The sequence below is a fragment of the Toxotes jaculatrix genome, chromosome 21, assembly GCF_017976425.1.
Source record: "Toxotes jaculatrix isolate fToxJac2 chromosome 21, fToxJac2.pri, whole genome shotgun sequence".
NCBI classification, from domain to species: domain Eukaryota; kingdom Metazoa; phylum Chordata; class Actinopteri; family Toxotidae; genus Toxotes; species Toxotes jaculatrix.
In genome coordinates this window covers 10,222,927-10,237,178 of record NC_054414.1, presented here as the reverse complement: position 1 = coordinate 10,237,178, position 14,252 = coordinate 10,222,927, and the positions used below count along the sequence as shown (strand labels likewise).

Genomic DNA, 14,252 nt, shown 5'->3' with positions numbered 1-14,252 from the left:
CCCTCAACTGTGAACACTGAATAGTAAAGATTAAAACGTTTGGAGAAAGTTGAAGTTTTCAAACTGCTGCACACATGCTGCATTAAAGAGATACTACAGATATTAGATATTACACTTTCAGAAGGAGAAAGTCGCGAGAGAGATTTTAAAAAAGAAGAAGAATAGTTTAAATCAAAGCAGCAGAGGCCAAATATATTCTGAATTTTTGTCCCTAGTTTGGTTCAAGCTCCAACAATGCTGTTGATAGAATGTTTCATAAGGACCAACCTGCTTAGTAAACGCCCTCAAGCTCTTTGCCCTCATTTTGTAAGCTTTCTGTCTCACAAGATTTAGGCGCAGTGGTGCGTTACTTACCTTGCTGACAGACAAAAGGAAGAGCTGTTTGACAGTTTACACTGAGCCATTTCCCATCACCCCTCATGCCTCCACAGTGATGTGAGGAATTAGGAAAACTGGCCCAGTTAGTGTATTCAACTGATCCATCGCTCATCCAAGTCTGTCCCACAGACCACATCCAGGATGCTATCGCATTCTCTCTCAGACCAATCCAGATCTCTGCTGTCACACCCTTGGCTGCTGTCATGTTCACCAGCATCATCATGTCATCATGGCTGTTAATAGTAATGAGGTCAGTGTAGTTCCTTCTGCAGTAACTCTGAGCCTCATCCCAGATCTTATTCTCCAGTATCAGGTGATACTCACGGTGAATGTGTGAACTCATGGTGACACAACCTGTCGGATTCCAATCGATACCAAATAAAGCCTAATAGTCTGCATATTAATTTCATGCAATTATCTCATCATTTTATGTGAATATACCTACCTGAAATCAGCAGCAAAAGCACCAGGATAGACATATTTTGTCTAAGATATAAAAGGATAGGTGTTACATACAAGTTGTTATACAAATCAAATGAACACTTTCCTACATAGCTATGATGAAAGCAAAGCAAAACAAAACAAAACACAATAATTCTTAATATCTAAGTTATTCCTCTTACCTGATACGCAGATGTTCTCTGCTGAGGATAATCTTTCTTTCTGTCACTTGTAGTTGTTTCCAAAGGGCCAGTGTATATGTTTATGAAAATGTCACTTGCATTTGACTACTGCAATTTGCATTTCACAAGAAATTTGTGTTGTCACAACAGACTTACAGATAGATTTTGTTTCCTGAATCACTTTTTTGTGTTCAGCTTTACTGTTACAATAACCAGAATGAAAAACAAAACAGGATTGCCCAGTTTGTAACAAAAACCCAGTATGCTGGTGATGTTTTGAGCCATTTCCACCCAGGGCCACAACTTTTGCCTCGTTATTCTTTCTCTTCCAGCTCTCTCCTCTGCCACCTGTCTTTTTGTCTTTTATTTCAGCTGTGAAGTCACCAGCAAACCCTTTGCTCATTATCCTGCCTGTCAGCCTGTCAGCTTATGCTCCCAAAAGCCATCAATAATCCACATACATTCCCAGTCCCTCTTATCTAAATCATGCCCCCCCTCCCCTCCACACACATTTTATTCCAAGTCACCTCTTTGTCACCTCAGAGGAACACTTATAAAGGTCCGTCTCCCCCCTCCAGTCGTTACTCCTCTTGTTTTCATCATCAGTGAACACCTTTCTCTTTTCCTGCGCAGGTATGTGCTTTGACTTTTCATCCACTCTGCTGTTTTTCTGAACCACCATGTTTCTTCTTGTACAGTGCTGTGACATGTGACCATTTGGAAGCAGTAGATTCTGAGATATTTACAGTCAATCAAAAAGTTAGCACCATCATAACAGTAACTGGGATATAGTTCCACAATTTCCTGTGAAAACGCACTGGATTTGATTATTGTTTATGGACTGTCAGCGTTTTAAATTACACTATTGTTAGATGAAATTCAAGGAAGCAAAACACTTTGCTCAAAATAATTTGTTTAAAAGTAATATTACTAATACAAAAGATTATATTTTTATGAGGAGAATGGATCTACGAGATGTTTTTCACAGGATCTGGTAGAAACAAAAACATGAATTAAAAAAAAGGGTGAACATTGAACTCATGTTCATTAGGTGACCAGAAAAACAAATGCAAATGAATGTTAATGTTGCTCTGTGTCTGCTGGACGTGTAAATGTACTGGGCATTTTTGGAAACTTTGGGATTTTCCACTAAATCACAGTCAGCTCATTGAGTTCTTCGTGATCAAAACACAACAGCGTGTTTGATCGCTGAAAATTCAGGAATTAAATTATTAATTAAATTAGATTGCTATCGCATGATAAGTTATTTTTGGTGCCCTTGAATTTACTGTCCTGACTCCACTGACTCTGCCGGTCAGTTTGGCCAGAAACACTCTACAGTGAAGCGATGTGTTGAATTCCTCTCCCAATCCCTCATCTGCCTTTTGTCCACGAGCCCGTGTTTATTCAGATTCACATGCTCATGCTCTGAGACCTTGGCTAAAAACTGACAACGAGGGGATCCGAGACACTTGGGCGGCGTTGGTGCTTGATCAATCACGTTAATACGCTCAAAGGCAGAAAGTCCGGGAGGGTTTCCAGTTCTTGCATTGAAAATAGTGTTGTCAAATTCAGTCTATTGCTGGTGTGTGCGTAGCCAGAATCCCACTTTTCTGTTTGTTCATATTGACTGCAGCTCATCAGACAGTTTTGATTGCGCACTCTGTATAATACACTGAAATATATATCATAACTGCTCAAGTAATGCTTAGGAACGCTAAAATATTTATGGGCCACCACACACGCTGAGAAATCCATTCAGTTCATAGACACTGTGAGTAGATCAAATGATAATAGAGGACTTGGCTGGTGTTAATAGCAGCCAGCCGACCAGCTTAATATCTCCATCCCGCATTCTCTCTTGCAAATCAAATTAAACAAGAAGGATTGGCCAGCTGATACCTCATTCTTATCCTGGGTAACAGGACACTGCTCCGGCCTATGGTCCCTCTGGCCTCTTCTATTCCTAGATCATTAGCTACAAATGGCCTTTCCCTTAATCTTATTCTTTGAACAAAAGCACTGGCCTGCGTTGAACGTGTGGTGCATCTCCAGTGGGAGCTTCACACTAAGTCATGTTTTGTTGTTTTAATCACAGTTTTATATTTGGCAACAAAAATGTGTTTTTAAATGGATATAAAAACACATTTTGGTATGCAGTGGTTGAGGTGAAATATGATTTAATTAGAAGCTATAGTATTAAATTAATGATGTGGATACTGCAGATTTTTATTAGTTTATATTTATGCTCAAATTTCTTTTCATTTATGATTTTCCCTCCAGGGTCACCATGTCTGATTTAGAAGATCATGGGTGAGTCAGTCCAATCCTACCAGTTAACATTTTATTTCTCACTTATAAACTTTTCTACATTTATATAGAATTACATTATATTTATATATATATTTGTCTGATGTTTTTTTTTAAATTCTTTTTTATTTAGAGGGCATCAGGAGGGTAAGGACATTCATTCGTTAATTTAATGAATGTAGCAGTTTCCTCGTTCCCCTCGACTCAGTCGCTCTGCCGCTCTTTCTTTCCGCAGAGGAAGATGAGGAGCAGGGAGAGGGAGGTGAGAGTGTGATGTTGAACTGTGCTGACTGTATCGACCTCTCCTTAGAGATAACACACTCAGATACAAACTACAAAAGCATCCTGTCACTGAGACTGTCCCCACAGGGCAAAATCCAAAATGTGAATGTTGATTTACACCGTGTTTATTTGTAGCCTTTAGTTATGTGTGTGTGAGACCACTAACTTTCCCTTAGGGGCTGTACACAAGTCATTGTTATGAACAGTCGCCATGATTTGTGGGTTTCCAACGTATTGAAACTTGCCTCATTGCCTATTGAGTAAACCTCATTTTATCTGTTGTGTTTTCAAATCTAACTGTGGTTTAAAAAACATCAACTGATTCACTTTTTTCATTGCTGTCCTGCTCATGATGAAGAAGAACGCCCCAAATACAAGTAAGAATTAATTGAAGTGTTGTTCGATTTTACCATGAAATGCATTGCAAGAAAAAAAAGTAACAATAATCTGATCAGTTAAAAAAAACAACAAAAAAACAAACAAACACATATATGTTGATCCTTCCTCGTGTTATTTTACAGGTCTCTGGTCACACAGCTTGCTGCCCCTAAAATCCCTGAGGGGGAGAGGGTTGACTTTGATGTATGTTCCCTCAAGATTATTGTTAATGGAACAATTACACGATTACAGCACCAATAAACAGTGTTGAATAATCTTAATCTGTGTATCCACTGGTTGCTGTTAGGACATCCACAGGAAAAGGATGGAGAAAGATCTTCTGGAGCTGCAGACTCTGATAGATGTCCACTTTGAGCAAAGGAAGAAAGAGGAACAGGAGCTGATTGGACTCAAAGAAAGGATTGTATTGCCCTTTCCATACTGTTTTCTCAACTATTTTCTGTTAACTTTGTCTGAAAGAGAGATTTGCTGATTTGCTCTGGCTGACTCTTTTTCTGTCGCAGGAGAGCCGACGGGCAGAAAGAGCTGAGCAGCAGCGAGTGAGGGCTGAAAAAGAGCGGGACAGACAGACACGGATTGCTGTAATTAATGTTTAACATTGCCTAATTAACTTTAGTTCACAATATTTTGATGCTACATGCTATAAAGGAGTGATGAAAGTAAAGGAAACTGCAGTAATCAGCTAAAGATGACTTCTTCAGGAGGAGAGGCAGAGGAAGGAGGATGAAGAGGCGAAAAAGAGGGCTGATGATGAGGCCAAGAAGAAGAAAGTGCTCTCTAACATGGGAGCTCACTTTGGAGGATTCCTGGCCAAGGTCAGAAGAATATATTTGTAGGCAGTTGTGCCACTGTACACAGCAAGTATGTGGAGTACAGATAACTTCTACTGCCCTATAGAAGAAGCTCTCTACATCACAGTCCACGTGCACGATGTGATATGTGTTTGTTTCCTGCAGGCAGAGCAGAGGCGAGGCAAAAGGCAAACAGCGAGGGAAATTAAGAAGAAGACTCTGGCAGAGAGACGCAAGCCACTGGCTATTGAGAACTTGAAAGAGGATGGGCTGAGGTTTTTTTTTTTTTGCCAGTAGATTTTGAGCTAATAGAAGTAATACATGTCATTAAAAATGTCTTTCAAAAAACAGTAGCTTGTCACATTTTAATAAGATTTTAGAAGGTGTATGTGTCTGTCATCTCAAGCCTGTTGATGCTGCTGTGTTGTAGAGAGAGAGCCAAGGAGATGTGGGAATGGATCTACCAGCTGGAGTCAGAGAAATTTGACCTGACCGAGAAGATGAAGAGGCAGAAGTACGAGGTGAGCCCCCATTTAGCTGAGAATACACAAAACTGGGATTTTAAAAATGCCTGATGTATGATGTCACATCCTGTGTAATTTTTTTTTTTTTAGATAAACGTTCTCCTGAACAGAATCCAACATGCTCAGAAATTGTGAGTCAGTCTGCTCGTCTCAATTTATCATGACACAACAAACCACCTCAAAAAAGAAGGCAGAGCATTGCAAAAAACTTAATTTGCTATGCAAATATTCTAAAGATGCAGGTCACACATAGTCACCCTCACACACACAGGAAATGACAAACTCGCAGCTATTTAAACATTTGCCACTTTGGTTACAGGATGCACATGTCTAAAATATTTCCATAAGGTACCCGGGAGGAAAGGGTAGTCAGTCATATTTGGTGCTTGTTTCTGTGAACCACTATTTTAACTTTTTTCTTGTCTCAACGCAGCAAAAAGGGCCACGGTAAAGGGAAGGTTGGAGGACGCTGGAAGTGAACTCACCCAGGACGTACAGAGAAACAAGAAGAAGGTTCTCTAGTTCCAGGAAAAATGTGCAGCAATGTTGCAGTGTTTGTCACTTAAGCTAAGAGATGCGATCCATGTTAGTGTGGCATTTATTGAAAAACATCAACTTGCAAATCCATCTGTAATTATTAAAATGAATGTATAATTACAATTGACATTTTTGATCAGTGTCAATCAAACTGGAAATCATTATTACTCTTGAAAATTCAAATTGCAGCTAAAATATTTAAAAACCACATAAGAATGAACAAGAAGACTGCAGACTGCACACATTGCTGAAAAATCAGTTCTGTCTGCATAAGATCTTAAACAGTCTGTGCTGTGAAACAACACCACCTTGACTGTCAGTCTGTTGCATTGTGTGAATGTACAGACGCTGACGGTAGGAGCAGCAAAAACAGCTGTGCCGAAATGAACCGCTTTTACTTCTCCTGTGGTATGAAAACGGCATGAACGTCATTCCTCTTCCTGTCAGGCCACAGTTCAAATCCAGCCTCGAGAGCGATGCTCGTCACTTTCTTCGCAAAGCCTGCTTCTTGTTCTTTGTTCAGATCCAAAAGGTACCTGTGATATACAGTGACACACAAATGCAACGTAAATGCAAAGATGCCAGTCACTGTTTCCAAAATGGTCCTGATCACTGAACTTAACTTTGGGATATGTAGCAAGCACAAGATATCTGACAAAAGCAAATTACATAGCAGAGCCACTGTACTCTTGGTGACTGTACTGTCACCATGGAAACAAGCTCTGTTACTATAAAAACCCTCACTTGGCCAACTCCATGACAACCACAGCGTCTGGTGCTGCAATCTGTCTCATCATCGGGCCCAACTGGTGCACACAGCTTTACAGCACAGACCGAGAGAGAAACAGAAACACAGAAATGAAACACGTTCAGCAGTCATATCAGTAGTCTGCAGTCGAGATGACAAGATGGTGAAGGGATGTTATTTTTGGTTACGTTACTCTATTAATATTTAGATGTAAATATTTACTAAGTAAAATGATATTTGTAGTCATTTGGAAAATAAAAGCTCCCACCTGGCAGAGAAATAAATGGCGTGGAAGAAGTGGGAGTATTTCTGTTTTCCTGGCAGTTTGTAAAGTGAGTCCAGAGGCAGGAATGTGACGGAGATCCCATTCAGACACATCAAGTCTGAAGAGGATTTGAGAGAAAATTCAGCCTGAAAACCACCAGGTTTCATACACAGTTACTGTTTTCTGTGTGCTGAACATCAAAAAGGATGGGATACTGAAAAGATCCACTTCCCATTTACACTTCTATCTGAAGTGAAACAACACGAACAAAATCAACCTTTCACCTCAGTTTGAACCTTTGCACTGTGAGTTAAACTGCTGTTGTCATTGTGCTGTTTTGGTCCTAACCTGCACTATACAGCCAATCATCGGAAGCCAAATATTTTATAGCCATTTACCATCAATGGTGACAGATTTTTGGTCAATCTGTGTGTCTGACTGAGAAGTAGAAGGGCAGCCCCGTCTACTGGACAGGGACTGGAACAATGCCTGCACGTTTTCAATGGAGATGTCCTGGGCTGTCTGTGAATGTGAGACAAGGGAGGGAGGACAAAAAACAAAAAACAGAACAGACATTAATATGATATAATCAAACATATAATCTGTGCCATTACAACTGTATGTTTTACCTTGATATGCTGTCCATTCTGTGTCTTCAGTAAGCTCTTGTCATCAGTTTCAATGCCAAAGGAGAAGTAAGGACTGGACACTATGTCTCCCCAGTAACCCCTCACAGCCACTTTGTTCCCTTTCTGTCAACACATCCATAAACTTCACTCATGTTATCATCTTCTTGCTGCATTGTGTAGCATCACCAAAACAGATTAGCACTTACCTGACTAAACACTCTTGATGAGAGCAAACTTGGATTGGTTATTTGGTAGACACCTTCCCTCATTTCGAAGGCCAAACCCCGTTCCCTCCATTGGGCATATTGCTGCTTGTTGATGACACCACACTGCAGACAGAGAATTAGTACAGAATGAGCTTCCATCACTGTACAACATATTCTTCAAGCCTCTAAATGACTGGGTAATTATAATTCCTGTGGTCAAACTAATATTAGCAGCACATTTTAATAGACAAACAACGGAGAAACACGTTCAGATACCCCTTTCTCGTGCAGTTTCATTGTAAGGTCCCAGTCGAAGCAGCCTTTCTTAGAGTCGTAGCGCGTCCCAAGGTGCTGCCTGACCCGGTAATCCCAGGCTTTGGACATGCAGATAGGAACAGAATATGCAGATGAAGATGATGAAGACTGAGGTGGGATCCATGATTTAAATATTCTGGCCAGCTCATCTCGCTCCTTGAACTGTAGAAATATTCAGAGATTACAAAATTAGTAGACTTTAACTAAGTTTCAATAGGTTTTGTTTCACATGGGTTTGACTGAGCAGGTCTCACTGTTTGAAAAAGATCAATTATAAGGTCTTAGAGAAACATTGAAGGGTGTGATTGTTCAACAAATTATTGTACCTTAAGTAGAGTTGTGTCCAGACAAGGGTGTGTGGCTGTCTCCATTGTTTCAGTAACACAGAGAGAGAGCTGTGATGCTGCACGGCTCAGTATTTCCTCTGTTTGACTGCGGATCTCACTGTTCCCAAACACCTCCAGGTAAACCTCTGTCTTCTCTGTGAATAAAACCAACACAAAACAACCTTAGGGTTTAGGACACATTTAGCTTTTAAAATTAATAATTCATCAAAATCTTTCCCACCATTAAGTCCCATGCTTTCCTGGGGCATCAGTGCCAGGTAGAGGAGAAGCAGCTGTCTTGCCATCACCTCCATGCTATTTTCTATCACCCACACCTGCAGTGGAGCAGAGAGAAGAAGTCTGCAGGTCACGGTGGAGTACACCTATCTGGTGTCAAGATTAACAAGACACTTAAGAGACAGAGACTCACATGAAGGCTTTCTTCCTTCTGCAAACTAGCAATGGTCTTCAAAATATGCCGTGGATCTGCACTGCCAACCAGTAAAACATTGACCTCCCCTTCATGTCTCACAGGGCCTAGACAGAGAGAGAATGCAGTAGCTCCCACATGCCATATTTCTAAGGCTGGGTGCTGAACCTCAGCACACTACAGTAGATTCTGATGGGATGGGATATTATTACAGATGGTCAGTGTTGTTTTATGTAGGAAGTTATAGTTGGGGTCCCAGATCCCAAAGAGCCCCAAAAGCACCAGGTTTACTGCATATCATCGTCTGCATGATTACAGTAATCACAAATCAGTTCAAAATTTACACCACTGAAGAACAACATCAGCTATAACGGGTCCTCCATCCTGTGTCTTCTGGCCATGGTCTTGCAGAGGGACCCCTGACTCAAAATCCACTTTTAAGACCTTTTTATCTAAATGCCTCCACTTGTTCTCAAGTAATTAACACACAAAAACCTCACTGTATCACAGAAGTGCTGTAAGGCTGCAATCAACAACTATTTTCATTATTAGTGTGTCGCCAGTTACTTTCTTTCTTCTTATTAACTGTTTGTTGTTTAGTGTGTAAGTGTAAGTAGTGAATTTTTGTCAGTCGACTAATCATTTAATCATTTCACCTCCTCGTGCACTATAGGCTCTCACCTGTGCTCAGCAGGTCGAGCGCAGGACTGAAGCCCCACCAGGTGATGCAGCCGGCGCCTTCAGCTGCTCGTCCGGCACTCATGCTGTAATGTGACCGAAAGAAAGACGTACACCTGGCGGTAAGTGGTTTACAATATAATGTTAATGTCTTAATTCAGTGTCACCCGGCTCAGTGTATTCATGTGAGTTTAGCTTAGCACGAGCTAGCTAACGCTAACCAGAAGAGCATCTAATGATAACTAGCTTATAAACGTAGCTGTGTCCAGGGGGACAAACCGGTTTCTAACATGGGTTTGGTGATAAAAGCTGTAACAAGCTACTACCAGATATTATCACGAAGCAAAAAAAAAGGACAAACTCACCTCGCAGGCTGTATTATTATGTCTGGGTAAAGTTTGCAGCTAGTCGTCATGTACTGAGAGTTTGTGTTCTGTTGCTAAGCAACGGTTTTCCAAATGGGGAGGACAGAGGCCGTATACTGGTGAAAGGCCTATGTTTACTAGTTTACAAATTTATAACTTTAAAAACAAATATATTTTATTAGTAGTATTCTGTATTATGGTACGGGTTTTATGTTATACTGGTAGATAATTATTGCATCCTAATATTGTTGGTATAATGTTCCTACAATATTCTTCACCTCTACACTCTCTAATGGCCTTCTCCGGTAATTTGAACAGTTCCTATAGCTTAGTTTTCTTTGCTTTCTACAACATAACATTAAGAAAATCAGCTAGAACTAACTACATGTTACATATAATTTAATTAAAGGTAAGATGAGAAGCACTGATGTGAAAGTGTTCATTGTGGGTTTATTTGCGTTTGAAAAGACTTAGAGCATTACAACAAGCATCTTTCAGGACTGAGCAAAAAGACCCAGCGTGAGATGTAGAGGCTTTATATTGTCTTCAGCGTTAACTACATTTCAGAAGAGCAAAGAGTAGGCTAATCTTGAAATCCTTCCTTTATGCCACAGACGTTTACTAGGCCCATGCAAAAGCATACACAAAAGATGCACCTTTACATTTTTGTGTCTTCCATGTATACAAGTACAGTCATATTGGTTTATAGGTGTAACAGATATATAGGTGAGGGACAAGGGTTTAATAACAACCAGATATCAAAAAACATATCAGTACACCACACCTGCACACGTACACACGTGTTAAGTACCTCGAAAGAAACAAAATGGAAAACTGAACATGCAAATTGAAAAAACATCAGGGTGAACACAGAGAAACATTTCAACAGTATGTTTACTGAACTGAGACAGGTGTAACTCTAGCGAGGTTTTGCTTTGAGTGCCGTATCAACTTCCTCCTCTGGCAGTAGAGTGTGCCACTGGGCTACTGGACGTCTGGGATTGGCCAGCATGTCTGACCAGTGGCGCAGGCCGACTCCTGTTGCTCCATAACCCATAAAGGTCTTTCCAATGGGGTCATTGCTCCCAAGTTTATCATAGTCAAACACTGTGATAACGACCTGCACTTTCTGAAACAAAGAAGAAAAATATGTTATCAAATATTATTATTATTGTTCCTCCATTTACTGTCTGTTACATTTCAAACTGATAGTTGATGTAATGACACAGCCTACCTGTATCTGCTCAAAGGGGACATCAAAGCTAAAACTTTCATTAAAGTAGGGATTCAGCGTGTTTTTCTTGACCGTCGTCTTTTTCTTCTTAATGCGTTTTCCATTTTGCTGCAGAACAATCTTCACATATGGATCTTGTGGAAATGGAAAAGACGGTGATTTAGTTGTGTTTTGTGTGGTTAGTTTCAGTACTTCATGTCATCGATGTTTGCTGAAGTCGTTAATAAGAACATCAAACATCTGAGTTGTTTACCTGACAAGCCGCCAACATCCATCTTCTTCAGATTCTTTGCCTCCATGATGTTCACTGTCAGTTTCCCAGCAGTGGGTACATACCGTAAAGAAATGCAAATATCACCCAGTTTTTCTTGCTGAAAGGAAATATTATAGGTTAGGATGATGTCAATTATAAAACTGTGTATTATTAGGATTTATAAGTTTTTGGAATCAAGGACATACAATATTTATTCTAATACATACCTAAAAATGATATATTCTGAATTTTGTTTAAATATTAATTGGAAAAAGCTGAAATGAAAACACAGCACATCATACCTCCTCCTTCTCACCACTTTCCAAGTCTCTCCATTGTTGCATTGGCTGACCCAAATCAACACTGTTCATGGGAATCTTTATCTCACCAATCATATCATGCTTGGAGAAACGATCAAAGTCAAAAACTTGCAGCACCAAAGTCTTTCCGCCCAACTCTGCATACGGGATCTAGAAAGACAAGTTATTACACCATTGTGTATAATGTACAACAGCAGAAGGTAGACAATTTTGTTTACATGCAACAAAATGTACAAATCCAGGCAATAACGAAGAACATACACTGACAAGATACAAATAAAAACATACTGCATTGGTATTTTTTTGGGAAGGGATACCTTGACAGACGCCATTCAGGGAATGAAAGACTAAAGACGAGGGGAAGTAGAGACATAGGCCAAACTTCTGCCTCATGAGGGGTAAAAAGTGACATGTCATCAACAACCTGGAACACCAACACAAGCTGCGACAGAGACATAAAGAGAAGAGAAAAAACAAACAAAACACAGACGACATCACGTTGACGAAAGCACAATGTCAGGCACATGGTACCTTGAAGATGAAAGTCTCGTTGAAAACAGGGCATAAATTCTTGCGTTGAACCTTGGTCTCGTACTTCTTCTTTTTGTCTGGCAACAAAAAGACTTTGACATAGGGGTCTGAGGTTCCCCCCATGTCCATGGCAGCAAGGTCCTGAGCCTGAAGGATACCCACTATGAGCTTCAGAGGAAAGAGAATAGGTGTCAGAGTGACCAGTGAAAGGCAAAGGTTTAAGTGATCATGAAAATTATGTAGGAATTTATTTCTGATAGTCATAGCTTTCCAGTTATTAATATGAATGATTTTGTTTTCACACAGGACCTACCTGGCAATCTGTGAAGTTGTAGTCCAAGGAGAACTCCAGCTTACCCAACTTTTCCTGTTCTTTCTCCTCTTCCTCACCTTCCTTCTTCACCTCCCCCTCCTACAAGATAAAAAACATCAGATAATCATCATGAAGATCTAGATCAGGTAAGATAATGCAATAATGAATTACTGGAAATCACATACCTTCTCTCCAGCCTCTCCTTCACCTTCCTTTGCCTTTCTGCGGCGACCTGCCTTCCTCTCCCTCACCTTCTTTGGCTGTTTCTTTTTCCCAAAGCATTTTTTGAAAACACAGAAGATGAAGCATGCCACCAGAACCAGTACCACCACAACAATGGCCCCCACAGCCCACATGGGAACTGCAAAATAAAAATAGGTGTATTCAAACATCAGTACTTCATTTAAATAGAATAGGGATGGACATGTATTTGACCTGATATTTATTCAGATGTTGAGTTTTAAACACTACGCCCTCTCTCAAAGGCTTTGTAAAAGTTTGTTGGTCTTACACATAAGGATTTTCAAGAGGAATTAAATATTTTGTGTGTTGAGATTACATCAAAGAAAAATCCATTTTGGGAGGTCAGTTTACCCCTGTAATCTAAATCACATCCAACAATATCATTGAACATAAACTGCTTCTTCAAAGCTTGGAAACAGAACCAAGGGCACAATGCAAAATATCACTGAAGTAAAACATGATACTTCTTCACTTCTTTATCTGGGGACAGCTTGCAGAGCCTTCAAGCGTGCATTCAGCAACACCCTTCTCCACAATCAGATAATAACATGCTGACAGTGGGAGTGGCTCTGTTCAGCCACAGCCACCATCACCAACACCACTGCTTCATTAAGTGCTTTACTCAGAGCTCTTCAGCAGTAATTGTTAAGGGAAAACAATTTGCATTGTGTCCACAACACTCTGTCTGTAGCTCAGTGTAGTGAATTTTCCCCCCAAGTCGACAGTATCTTGAGCCTTTAAGAACAACTTGATGTTCATCAGAAAATGCTAGTCTAATGATATTTATATATCAAAATGTGAAGTCTGTACAAGGGTGGATTTCCTCTTCCAAAATAGAACCAAAGACAAACACTTTATTTAGTTTTGTTTTCTAGAAGAGGCTTACTAGGCAGATGACTAAGTTCATTCATGAACTTGTCCTTCATGTGGTTGTAGTCGTGGCCTGGGTGATGTTCTGTATGGGAGTGCTCGTGGTGTTCTGAATGGGAGTGTTCATGATGCACCGGTTCTGTAGCTTCCTCTGATTCTGGTTCAGAGGGCTCTGCAGCCCTCCGGGCCCGGACCCCAGCGCTGGCCAGCCTCATGTCAGCTGTAAAAACAGCAGAGTCAGTGCAGTTATTTGCATTGTGTTGATTTGTTATGCTCTCTGTCAAGTTGGCCCCTACAGTGAGAGATAACACAGCTTCGTATGTATGCTGTGTAATCCCTGTGTCTATGCTTTGCAGTACAGTACAAGAGCATAGGAAATCCCTAAGCCAGATGCTCAACATGGCTGACCCTAATCCCTCTGTTACTCTCATTCTCTCTGTCATCTCCCTCGCCCCATAACCCACGCTTTCACTCCCCCTTTCGTCCCATCCTCTCGTCACTGTCTCTGCATGTAACTGGATTAAACTCTGGCGACTAGCACTACAATATTAATCCTAAATCCCAGATCCTCGAAGCTTAAATAAAAAGGAGGTGGTCCCCTCCCCAAATTTTCCTCACCCACAGCTGCTGTTTGAGTCCCCTCTTAACTAATTTGGAGAGTTTTCTGGAAAGATGAATGTTT

General features: G+C 40.5%; 3 protein-coding genes across 3 annotated transcripts; 1 reads left to right on the top strand and 2 right to left on the bottom strand.

Annotated features, from left to right (window-relative positions):
• Nucleotides 1-581: 581 nt before the first annotated feature.
• On the top strand, nucleotides 582-5,786 carry LOC121201582 (troponin T, slow skeletal muscle-like). Its single transcript, XM_041067473.1, has 13 exons — nucleotides 582-628; nucleotides 3,285-3,314; nucleotides 3,445-3,458; nucleotides 3,547-3,573; nucleotides 3,952-3,970; nucleotides 4,115-4,175; nucleotides 4,279-4,395; nucleotides 4,496-4,573; nucleotides 4,694-4,807; nucleotides 4,949-5,058; nucleotides 5,214-5,304; nucleotides 5,398-5,438; nucleotides 5,741-5,786. The coding sequence occupies exons 1-13, from the start codon at nucleotides 582-584 to the stop codon at nucleotides 5,784-5,786; spliced, it is 795 nt and encodes a 264-aa protein (XP_040923407.1).
• A 320-nt stretch (nucleotides 5,787-6,106) lies between these two features.
• LOC121201580 (dynein assembly factor 3, axonemal-like) lies at nucleotides 6,107-9,526 on the bottom strand. Its single transcript, XM_041067471.1, has 11 exons — nucleotides 9,445-9,526; nucleotides 8,764-8,870; nucleotides 8,575-8,668; nucleotides 8,334-8,488; nucleotides 7,969-8,169; nucleotides 7,693-7,815; nucleotides 7,487-7,609; nucleotides 7,256-7,379; nucleotides 6,861-6,975; nucleotides 6,589-6,663; nucleotides 6,107-6,380 (listed from the first exon to the last, which is right to left on the bottom strand). Exons 1-11 carry the CDS (start codon nucleotides 9,524-9,526, stop codon nucleotides 6,239-6,241), a joined length of 1,341 nt encoding a protein of 446 aa, XP_040923405.1. The 3' UTR covers nucleotides 6,107-6,238.
• Nucleotides 9,527-10,725: 1,199 nt separating this feature from the next.
• syt5b (synaptotagmin Vb) lies at nucleotides 10,726-13,785 on the bottom strand. The gene is made up of 8 exons (XM_041067472.1): nucleotides 13,587-13,785; nucleotides 12,643-12,818; nucleotides 12,458-12,556; nucleotides 12,145-12,312; nucleotides 11,596-11,763; nucleotides 11,294-11,411; nucleotides 11,041-11,174; nucleotides 10,726-10,935 (listed from the first exon to the last, which is right to left on the bottom strand). Exons 1-8 carry the CDS (start codon nucleotides 13,783-13,785, stop codon nucleotides 10,726-10,728), a joined length of 1,272 nt encoding a protein of 423 aa, XP_040923406.1.
• Nucleotides 13,786-14,252: the final 467 nt, after the last annotated feature.